The sequence below is a fragment of the Branchiostoma belcheri genome, unplaced genomic scaffold (assembly GCF_001625305.1).
Source record: "Branchiostoma belcheri isolate BF01 breed outbred unplaced genomic scaffold, Haploidv18h27 scaffold38, whole genome shotgun sequence".
Taxonomy (NCBI): Eukaryota; Metazoa; Chordata; class Leptocardii; order Amphioxiformes; family Branchiostomatidae; genus Branchiostoma; species Branchiostoma belcheri.
The window spans coordinates 1635015-1647407 of record NW_017803998.1 but is presented as its reverse complement, the minus strand read 5'-3'; the positions used below and the strand labels follow the sequence as shown (position 1 = coordinate 1647407).

At 41.3% G+C, this 12393-nt stretch overlaps 1 protein-coding gene across 1 annotated transcript in view; it reads right to left on the bottom strand.

The window, feature by feature from the left end:
- Positions 1–1549: 1549 nt before the first annotated feature.
- Positions 1550–12393, bottom strand: part of LOC109476574 — a 21650-nt gene continuing 10806 nt past the window's right edge. The window contains exons 2-8 of the mRNA XM_019777559.1: positions 11599–11843; positions 6180–6406; positions 5157–5457; positions 4465–4624; positions 3242–3493; positions 2463–2670; positions 1550–1786 (exon numbers count right to left, since the gene is read on the bottom strand). Of these exons, the coding sequence (XP_019633118.1) occupies positions 1566–1786; positions 2463–2670; positions 3242–3493; positions 4465–4624; positions 5157–5457; positions 6180–6406; positions 11599–11843 (1614 nt within the window). The 3' untranslated portion in view covers positions 1550–1565. The remainder of the gene's footprint in view (positions 1787–2462; positions 2671–3241; positions 3494–4464; positions 4625–5156; positions 5458–6179; positions 6407–11598; positions 11844–12393) is intronic.

Below are 12393 nucleotides of genomic sequence, written 5' to 3'. Positions count from 1 at the left end.
CAAAATGCTTCTGGCATAAAACACCAGCTTATACCTTACAGAAACCAAGCATAATACTAGACTGACTGGTTTCATATATCCACTCTCGCCAAAAAGGCATGAATAAATACGGTAATTCTTCATTTTTTTACAGTACTTTTATGTTACTTCTTTAGGGCAAACTTATCATAATATGATTACATTAATAAACTAGAGAAGTATTAAACATTTGCAAAGCAAATGCATAATGTTTACCTTCGGACATGGTCTGCCCTGTTGATTTTTACTCAAACATATTTACATACATGTACTACTAGTATTATGGTGACAGGAGCAGAGCAGACCATGAAGTTTGCAACATTATGTAACCCAACACCAGTCACCATGGTGACAGACATAAACAAATCATGTCATTGGCCAGGTCAGAGGTTAGTCTTTGGAGAAGAAGAAGAGGAAGAGGAAATTGAGTAAAAACAATATGTTTTCCTTCGGTAAACATAATAAATCGACGACTATCTTTTTTTCTGCACCTGTCGGCACTGTGAGCATATAGTTCCGTGAACACCTCCATTTTTCTTAGACCGTGAAATTTTGCTACTGTGAACTGAAAGAAAATTACAGTAACTGAAGACTTCAATTGTCCAGTATTGGGCTAAGTACTCATGACAAAGATTTGTTCATACAAACACATTCAAACAGGTTTTTATCAGTACAATAATATAGTATTACATTTCGTACATGAATTTAGACCCTCAGTTCTACAAGGAACACTTTCAAAAGACTTCATTCAAAAGCTGACTTGCAATGTAATACTATAATATCTACGGTGGCCCATAGGAACAAATATTGTTATCTATGCAAACCATTTGGTTTGTGTAGACCATGAAATTTGTCACTGTGGGCCATCGTAGTAATTCTAGTAGGAAGAATAAGGCACATGTCTGCCATTTGTGGCAATTACAGTAAATTACAATCCACTTTTAGCAGCAATTGGTGGATCCAACCAAACCAGTTTTTTTTAAACATAGAAATGCAACATAAAACACATAAATACAAATATTTCAGAACCATGTAGCTACTCTCTCATTGGTCAGACCACTAATTGCCATGCTGTCATTGGTTGAACTGTTAATTGTGATAGACGGTCAGGATTGGTCTATTCTTCTGATACATCATACCAGGACATCATACACAATTCTTCCCCATTCCGTCACACTTCTTGGTCCCTATTAAAAGGCATTTATTTATAAATGTACAAGCCAGCCCACAATTCTAGTAGCACCAGGGATTGTGGGTAACGTCAGGCCCCCAGAGGTAAACAATCAAGAGTCAAGTACGTTGCTGTGTTATCTTTGCTTTCTGTTTTGTTCTGATATTTGATATGTAAGAATATAAAACAGTTTTTGTCTATTAAAGTTAGAAAAATCCGACACTGAACAGTCTACAAGTCTTAAGACAAATAATCATGGCAATGTTTACAAGTGAAGGGCCTTAAACTTTGACCCTAGCTCGACTAATACTGCACATGTACTCTTGGAACTGTGAGGTGGCTTATTGAGGCTAAGACAACTTCATACTGCTAATATCTACTTTAGACATTCTGTAATGCTAACTAGATTGTAGCCCGACTTCTCGACCAAATAGTCCATGAGGAAAACAGAGATCATGTAACTGTCCGGGTGGTCTGAGTCCAGGCTGACGATGCCTCCCTTGTCCTCTAGTTGATTGGCGATGACACGAAGAGCTTTGGGGACTCTCTCCACGTCTCTGTACTTGTAGTAGTTTGCAACAGACAGGAGCCAGTTTTCTGTTGGAAAACAGGTGTCACATTATTCTGTAACAGTATAGCCGGTATAACCGCCCTTCGGCGTAACACGCCAGCTTCGCAGGCATGCGGCGCGGCTGCAGCTAGCTAAATGACACCGAACGACTTGTTACACTCAAATCTTTGCACATTTGATTGCAGGAGTTTTGTTTAAAGCTTTCTAGCGATGATGCCCCAACTGTGCTTGGTGGCAACGAGTTCCAGTCTACGATAGTTCTTGGGAAATACGAGTTTTTGAAACCTCGATTCTTGGTTGATAACTCTGATATTTGAAGGCATGATTGTTTCTTGTTCTTTTCTGGGCATTATTGTGTCATATGGGACATTATACTGTGGAAAAATGCCTCCGCCCCTTACGCATTGCCAAAAACAAAGTGTACATTCTTACAATTATGACACTGAACAAGATTATTTGTGAGGGAAGGAAAGGAAACCATCTACATCAGGGCCCATCAACCTTCATTGGACCGGGACAGGGGACGCTACAGACTTTCCACCACCTTTGACCCATTGCTTGATTTCGGAAAGTGACGTGTACTGTGCTGTAAGACCCTCAGTTTTCTTAAAGAATACCAGAGGACTGCTGAAGAGTCCAGTCCTTGTGTTTCATGATAGTTAATTTAATATTAAGATATATTTGGAAATTGAAGAAAATTACCGTGTGTTGGAGGGAAGCTAGCTGTCGGTTGGATGATCCTCAGGCCCCGATACTTAGCTTCGCTTTTCACGGCGTCTGTCACATGCTCAGGCAAGTAGTAGGCTGTCTGTAGGTCCACTTCGCTCAGCCGCTGTATCGTGCTGACCAGACCCATCCGGATCCAGCTCTGTGCCTGTAGCGTGAAGTGCCCTAGCGGAAATGGTTGGCCCTGCAGGTGAAAATGAGCAATCTGAGTTTTCAGACTGAAAAGAATCTTTTGGAGGGTCCTTCATGCAATTCTGGGCTTCCTGAATTCCCCCATGTCAACCTGTTGGCTCCTAGATCCTGGCCAAAGCCATTTCCTGTTTCTGACCTTTTGTCCGCCTGTCATTCTGCCTGTCAATTTTCCCCACCCATGTGCTGTCAACCTACTTAGCTGTCTGGACAAGCAGACACACAATCCCACACGTCAGCCCCTAACAAAACAATATTTCCGTTACCGCATAGCTGGAAGTTAAAAGTTGTAGGTTGTATTTGCATTGTTTGTATGTGTATGTTTTACAAATCTTTGTAAATATGTAAATAAGGAGTTTCACATTTAAGACTGCGCATGTGCAGAATGATGCATTTTTGGTAATGTGTCAAAGGTGGAGACTCTGAAACAAAACACTTCCAGGCATGCACAAAGCATGGTCTGGTGTCTTGTTTACGTTTTGGGAACGCTTCACCTTTGATCCTGGGCATGCGCAGTGGTAATTCTGAACCTCCTTATACAGTATGCAAATAAGCCTCGTTCTCACCTCGCGCATGCCTATAGTGAAAGTTTTGGCCCATTCTGTCACCAGTTCGGGAAACGTTTCCACGAAGTCTCCATAGAGGAAGAGCGTGACGGGCATCCTGCTGGAGTGAGCCGCGATGGTCTCCACCAACTTGTGTGCGGCCTTGGCGTTCATACCGACCAGGACTGCCAGCGTCAGGCGTGGGGCACCCGAGGGTGGCGCCGTGCAGCCGGAGTAGACGGTCCCTGGTGAGCCTACAAAACTCTCGGAAACCTTGAATGAAAGGAATGAATATTATAAAGCTAAAGACTTTTTTAAATGTGCATAAAACACTACCTTAACTTTGTACTATCCTACTGCTGTATACCTTAAGTGCCTAGTCACCTAGGTCACGTGACCCTACGGACACATGACGCCAGCGATTGACCAGGAAGTCTATACCGCCCATCGCCCAACAACGGCCTTTGGACACTCGCATGCGATCTGTCGTAAGCGCTGTTAGCCAAACGGATAATCCCTTTCCTGTTGCCCGTATGCGGCGACATGATTGGTTGATGAGGACTGGACGGGGCTAACACTAACGAGCTGTCACCAGCCAATCACGTTGCCTCTTGCCCGTATGCGGCGACGTGATTGGTTGGTGAGGACTGGGCGGGGCTAACGCTAACGAGCTGTCACTAGCCAATCACGTTGCTGGCCACGCTGGCCTGGCACTAATTATGCAGTCAGAAGCAGGCCCGTGTTTGATGCAAGGAGCAGCGGGTATGGCGTGTTAGGGTGAGTTGGAAATAACGCTTTGTTCTTTTCGATCTACACATTCGATTTTCTTCTAAGGCCATATTGATTTGATTATATGGATGACATCCACCCGCGCATGAATTTTTGGCCGTTTCCAAAATAAAGTTTTCAACCATACTGTAAATCGTACCAAACAGTTGCAAAATAAGCAAATATATACCGTAGGTTGAAAAAAATATTGGAAAACGATACCAATGTCGTAGAATGCCAAAATCAGACGTAAAAGACGAAAATGTTAAGAAATGATTTTGAGGACTAGATTATTCGTCAAACCATACCCTGTGTCATTTGTTCAACCTTCAAAACCACATAGATTTCATAATGAAGAAAACTTTTTTTTAGCCAAACTTGTTTTATTTGCACGCCGCATCAGTTTTGGGGTTCCCAGAGAATGTCATCCATATAATTAAATCAACATGGCCTAAGCAACGGCTTTGACTACTCACCAAAGGAGGGTGCATGGTGTCGAAGTCCTGGTAGGTCCGGTACTCGGCCGCCCAACTCAGGAAAGGTTTGCCGTTCTTCTGTACGTCTGACACGAGTTTGTCTTTCTTTTTTTTATCCCACCCAGTGACAGGTTGCCAGCCGTGAAACTCTCCGTAATACCTGCATACATTGAGAGAAAAACAGGTTGCGAATAGATTTAATTTAGCCAGTAGCAAAGCTTTGGTTTACTGTGCAACTAGTTTGCCTTCATGGTTGTTTGTATGTCGTTTTGTGTTTATATTATGCCAGTATTTGCATGTGATGTATCATGTTAAATTTTATTTTTCATACCTGAAATAAAGAATGAATGAATTAATTAATTAATAAAGGAATTAAGGAAGGAATCAGTTTTTACTACCGGGCACAGAAGTATTGTTTTGGGTGGCAGAGCTGCATGTGGGTTTGTTTGTGAGTGTGTTGATAGCACATGGGTGGGGAAGATTGACAGGTAGAATGGCTGGAGGTCAGACGCTGGAAATTGGTTGAGGTCACGAAAATAAATTTCAAAAAAAACCTCCCAGAAATCCAAATCTCCAATTTCTTCTTTTTCCATAATCATGATTTACTGGGATTGATAACTTTTTTCTGACTTTGTAACAACACAATGTATAGAAATTACACTGTCTGGTCACTGGAAAAAAGGCGGACTTACTTGTCCACCCAATTAAAGGTTCCGTCTTCCAGCATCTTCTTCAAGATGTCGTACTCGGCACCTTCCACGTCAAGCTTGAAGATGACGTAATCCTCCACCGCGGTGTTCTCCTGAATCCAGCGGGACAGGTCGACTGTCGGCACCGTCCGGTGGTGGGACAGCTTCCGCTTGCCGCCCGTCTCGGTGTCCCTTTTCTCGTCTTCGTAAGCAAAGAGTGACCCCCCTCCCCACTGCATGTCTTTGCCGTTGTTTAGTCCTTTGTTCGGTGACCAGACCAGTTCCGAGTAGGCCGTCATGTTTCCTAATGTGGCCAGAATAATAAGTCTTAAGATTTTATAATATCCTCTCTTTTAATACCAGGCCCACCGCTTATCAACGACCCTTGCGTACCGGTCTGCGATTCGCTGCATTAGTGCTTGCTGAAAAGTCGTCAGCCAATCAGACACTGCCCCTTGAGCCATGTTGGAGGAAAAGTTACCAGCCAATCACGTTGCCTCTTGACAATAAGTGGCGACGTGATTGGTTGGCGACGTCTGGCAAGCGCTAACGTAGCAAAAAGGGCGGATCGTAATACACAACACTCTTGGGTTTCATCTGCAAGTTCTGAGTTGACTCCTCTTTGTACTAGTATTGTCGGCATTCAATAACGCGTTTTGAGGGTTCAGAAGATCGTTTATTGCCTTCGAAAGAAGGCTATGAAATCGTTTTGGCACTGTTTGGCAGATTATGCACGATAAAGTTTGAAGGCATGGTCCGAGGTTCACGATTTTTGGTAGGCAGGTTGTCTTAGTGATTGGAAGTGTCAAGGCCAAAAATGGGCTTCGTGGTTGTCTATAATTTTTAGTTGGCAAGTCGCCGTTGAGAATACGGAGGTCAAGTTCGGATATGGGCCTCGTGGGGGGTTTCCATGTCATTGAATTTGACCTTTTGTGTTGGTCGTTATTTTAAATGCAAATTAGGACACCAACATGGCGGCGGGCACAGCTATGACGTCACGCGAAAACTACTGTATTCTATACTCACCGTCCTTGTTGGACACCCCAGTGGGACAGTGCAGCACGTGGTTCGGGTACGGTGCGAAGAAAGGCGTCAGTCTCTCGTCTATCTCGAAGGAGTGGATGATGAAGTCCTGTCCGTCTGGGTAGGTCTCCCGGAACAACTGGACTGTGGACGCCACGTTAGCCCCGCAGTCCAAAAGGATCTTCCGCGGCTCTTTGGTGTTAGTAGACGCCGCTTCCGCCTTTGGCAATCTGCATGAAATGTATCAAAAGAATGCATATACTGAAATAAAGCTCAGCTCATACATCATTTCATACATCTTATACAATTAGCAACACAGATAAGTTCATATTTCTAATGACTTTAGACAAACCTTCGATTATAAAACACATCTGTACTTATATCTACATCGTTGCTAAGAAGTGAGAAGAAGCCATATTATCGTAATTATTAGACTATATGCCCATAGTACATAGAATTAGCGCTAGCTTGTACATTGTATATATTCATTGCAAACTGTGATGTCTTCTCTGTGACCTGTACTGAACCCAGTGGGTATTTGCGTACAATAAAGGTCTTCATTCATTCATTAATCATTACAGGCTATCACTACTACTCAGAGGCTTCGCACTGCTTTACACTACAGAGTCGCACTAGGTACATGTGTACAAGACAGTGTTTATAGTGTACAAGACAAGACGTAATGAAACATCAATGTCACAGTCGAAATCCACAGGTTATGCCAGGTCGTAAGGATAGACAGTCAGACGTCACACACCTGTGCACACAGTGTTTTCAAGGACTGTATTGAGTTCTAACAATGGGTGGGAGTTAGTTCCAACTCACTGCACCTCTATATATATATTAAGCAAACGTTCTTTTGCCGTTTTCTTATTTAGCTCTGGTGGGAGGCAATGAGTTTATTCCAACCCACTGCACCTCTAGTATAAGCAAACGTTCTTTTGCCGTTTTCTAATCTGGCTTTTGTTGGAGCAAGGACATTATACCTTGTGTATAATGTCCTTGGTTGGAGGCAATGAGTTTATTCCAACCCACTGCACCTCTAGTGTAAACAAACGTTCTTTTGTCGTTTTCTAATCTGGCTTTGGGGAGACGCAAGGACTAATTCAAACTGTGTCGGGTGGAATATTAAGTATGGGTTTCTAAGGTCCTGTGGAAGATACAAGATACAATACAAAAAGACACACAAAAATAGCATTACACCAACAACCTTGAAGCAATACAATACAATGGTTTACTCTTTTCATATCTTTATATCTATGTACCTAGGCCAATACGTATGTAGGGCTTTAGAAAAGAACGAATTGTGAGAGACATGATGTTTAATGTACCTCATGCCAATACGCTATTTACGTTATATCTATGAAGTTTTAGTTTCCAAGAATAGACTAGTATTACTGTAAAGATTACATTGTTATCCTTGCCATACATTGTACCATGTACAACTGTCGAGCAATAAAGATCACCATGACTTATCTTTTGCTATCCTCAACTGAGGTGAAAGCTAAAAAAAACAAAGCATTTTCAAGTAGCTACCGGTGCAATGCAGCTTCGCGTTGCGTATTCAGCCACACATAGTGCAGCTGTATTTGTGAAAGGTTTCTGGTGACAGTACTTAACTTGATGGTCGAAGACGACTTGTACCATTAAAACGTAAGAACCTGCTAGCTGGCTTAAAGGCCCATTATGTATTTTTTTTCGCAATAAATTCAAATATTCTGAATCTAACAAATTTGGGTTTTATCATCATTTACTATCACTTTTCAACACATTTTTTTTTTCATTCCAACATTTCATGGCCAAACATGGTGACGGCACACTCAAGTTATACCAACTTATTTTATGCCGCCACCAACACAGAGTACAAATACAGGGCAGGATAATACTAATTTTCACTTGAGTTAAGTGAGGAAAGTCGTGTAAAGTGCATTTCCTAAGGGCACATGATCGATGGCATGTCAGGACTCGAACCCGGGACCTCTTGGTTCCGAGTCGCGAGCACTCCACACGACCCCACTTCAACACGTTTGCGTCATCTACGGTGACCTGCGGTTCGACTGGATTCGGGAATGCTCGGGCGCTGTCGGAGAGCCTTGGTCGGATGTAAACAAACATGGCCGCGATCCGAGCTAGCGCCGAGGAGTTGGCAGTTTTCCAACACGTTAACCTTTTTGCAGCGTAACGACGTTGAACTTTTAATCCCAAAATGTCATTATGAACCCAGGTAGGCTTACAGAGCAAGAAAATGTGGAAAACAACGATGTTTGAAATAGTTGAAATTCTACATATGGAATGAGTGATGGCGTGGACAATGCTTTGCGTGGCATAGTCTGCAAGAAATTCTTTCGTTCGGAGATTTTCTAATACATTGTACTATTATTGCCTCCCAAATATCACCACCGGTACCATCAACAGTGTGTGTATAGTGATCTCATGACGGTCTCAAATAACCACTACAAAGTGTTCATACCTGACAAACGAAAATATCAGAAAAATACCTGTGCATCATTACAAATTTGCAGAGAATTTTTTGCCATGGCGACGATTAAATGGTTATTGTATGTGGTGTCAATGTAAAAAAATATGTAAGGTACTGGTTATTATTCTAATCTAGTAATTCACTTTATTCTGATCTGTAAGACACTTCATGTTCACGGTAGCAAAATTTCACGGTCTGGGAAAAGTGGACATGTTCACGGAACTATAATATATTCACGGTGGCGATAGGTTCAGGAAAAAAGAAAGTCCAGGAATTATTTGTTAACTGTAATGATAAGATCATGGTACAGAAGTGACAGTGAAAACAGTGAATATAAAAGTATCGAGAAAATAATCAAGTATTTTAACCGTTTCTTCTTACTGTTTTATGTTGCCAGACTGAAATTATTCTTTTGTTTACAAAGCTCAGGAGAACTGCACGACCTAATGTTGTTGTATTTCACTTTGCTGTTGTTGTTGGGGTCAACACATGACAGAACCTCTCTTACATCTGGAGCAAACAGATGCCACTGAGGCCTGCGTTTGGTGACAACCTAGCCTACTTTCGGGGACAAACAGGTGTTCAGAAGGCCTTTGTCAAAGATAGCTCGAATTCCTGCATGCAGACTAACTCCCAATTATACCACTAGGCTCACCCCTTGCCTTGGGCGTCGCCAAAATGGCGTGTACACTTGACTTGAGCTAAGACCCATTGAAATACAAGTCGACTGTACTAACATGAAAAGTGGGTCAAACATCTGCACACTACTATTGTTTTCAATATCGATCGTTATGTTTCACGACATGCAATGCGATTTCGGGGAAGCAAAACTGGATTTTCAAAGTTTTATTTTCTGGTTATTATCCTAATCTAGTAAGATGAATAAATCCAAACCCCATATTAACATGTCTGTGAGTCAAAAATGCCATGTTACAGATGGAAAACGGTTGTTTGTTTTGTATCGTAGGCTGGTTCTAGCTATTTATGGGTGGCACCCAAAAATAAAAAGCTTCACGTAGCTTGTTTTTGGGGCTGTTTCAAACGCTTTAAGTATAGAATGATGACGAAAATGTGCTACGCTATAAAAATGGCAGTAAATATTAATATCAGACAGATTTCCTCATCCAGAGTAGTTTTGAGGTTGCGAACCTTTAACATTTATTTATTTTATTTTATTCACATTTATTTTTCGAGGATTGGGCAAAAAGTTATAAAACTTATCTCAGCCCTCTCCTCACACATAAAAGTAAACAATAATACAAAGTAATAATAATAAAAATAATAAGAAGAAGAATTTAATGACAAAGGTACATAATGAGCTGGTGTAAAATCAAAATCAATCAACTAAATCAAACAAAACGTCCTGTCTGCAAAATAAAGTTGAAAACCACATCAAATATTTTACAGTTGTTGACAAACGACAATGAGGGGTTACCCCTGAGAATGGTTGAACATAAAGTGTTGTCGGTGACGTTGTTCATGTCAAATGGCAGGATGTTAGTTAGAGATGATAACATGTCAATACGTTGTCAGTGTACAGTGGGCAGTGTAGGAAGTAGTGTACAGTTTTGTAACGTTTTGGCGTGACTGCACCACCATTATTTTTGGACCAGCCCCGCCAATTAAAGATTGCAACATACGGTCCCACCCGGCTTTGTAATGTGTACGATGCAGCCGATCTTACTTTCCTCATGTTTATATTTTCTAGGCGCTGTGTCGAATAAATTTGTTACAACAAAGAACCAGACGCCACGTATACGTATACTGTAAATATTAAAATGTTCGCAGTGTTTTTAATATTCTTTTCGCGGCAAACTCCCCATTGCAATAATCATGATACTGAGAGTATGCATTTTCGTTTTAGAGCTAATACAATGCATTATTACTTTAATTGTGAACTTGAGAAATAGATAAACTTACAGCACGGTGAAAATGGATACATTTACAGTAAAAGTAAGGGCGTAAACCGATCAACATTCATACACTCGTGTCATTGTTATCATTAATATTTTATATTGTTTTATTGCAAATTCGTGGGAGGGCTAATTCCAGGAACAGAAGAAACATTTGGTATAAAACACAGACAATTAGTACACGTAGAACTACTGATAACTACTAAGAAACTACTAGTAAAAATTACTGGGTTTCGGTTAGGATTAATACTTTATGATGAAATCATTTAACTTCCAACCATAGATGACCTAACTCACAACCAACTCCCAACCACAGATGACCTAACTCCCAACCAACTCCCAACCACAGATGACCTAACTCACAACCAACTCACAACCACAGATGACCTAACTCACAACCAACTCACAACCACAGATGACCTAACTCACAACCAACTTCCAACCATAGATGACCTAACTCACAACCAACCACTGAAATTGCATTGGATGCCTTTAATACAGTCATGTAGCTATAGGTGTAACAGGTGGTTCGATGTAATGTTAACATAATATTGAACATCCGCGTACCTGCGACAGTTGTTTTTACATAAACTGAGTTGTACAATGCAGATACAAACACTAAACAACCGCTCAACATGTTAATTTTTTTTATGGCACCCAAAGCTATTTCAGGACAATGAAACTGGATTTTCACAGTCAATTTTCCGGTCCTATTTTAATGTAGTAAGTAAGTCAACCCTATAGCATGCTGATGTTTATGTGAAGCAAAAATACGATGTCGCCGACAAAAAACGGTTGCTTGTTTTGAATCATAGGCTGGTCCTTGCTGTTTAGTGGTGGTAGCAAAAAATCTTAATTCCTCACGTAGCTTGTTTTTGGCTTTTTCAAACGCTTCAAGTATGAAACGATGACAAACATTTTCTAAGAAATGACATCCAGTATATCTTTTTCCTATTTTGCCTATAGCTACCCGAAATGCTTTAAGCTCGCTAGAAAATAAAAACACAAATAAAAACACATCAAACCTTACCGTGCCTTCCAGGCTGGTATGCTGGCGTGATGTTGAATATTTCCCGTGGAATCATGGCCACCGCTACGCTGCGTGAGCTCGCGGAGAAACGAGCCTACACTCTTCGGTACGTACGGTGCTGCATGTTCCGGTACCCGGAAAAGTTGGGTGATACAGATCCCAAAAATCGTTCCTGCCAGAAGTGTGAACCACCGGCTCGCAAAAAGCCTTCTCCCGACCGCAGCAGGCTGAGTAGACATCGTGTGCTGTGTGATAAAAAAACAAGAACAGCAACAGTTGTCGCAACAACAGGTAGAAATGTCGAGTTTAATCTAGACCACGTGACCACTGCTACCACACGGAGGTTAAAGACACCCAATGCCATTTCAGGGCGGCAAAACTGGTTTTTCAAAGTCAATTTTTCTAGTCATTCTTTTAATCCAATAAGTTGAATCAACCTTAAGCCTAGTTGTTACAGTTATCCCATCTTTAAATGCAGTGGTGTCATTCAAGTTCAAAATTCATTGTTTAAATTTTGAACCAGCCTGGTGTGTTGACTTCATGGCTCCTATCGTACCATTTTGGGCCATGATAGGATGCCTAGGCCTGTTTTTATTTTTTATTTTTTTTCGTCCGCCTGCTCCATTATTTTTCTAGAAAAATCCGTTAACTAAGAAATTAAATTGGTGTGGCCTTATCCCATAGCATACTGATATCTGTGAGGCATATCGGTGTTTTTTTATCGTAGACTGGTTCTAGCTATTTATGGGTGGTACCCAAAAAATAAAGGGACTCCACGTGTGCCTTGTTTTTTTT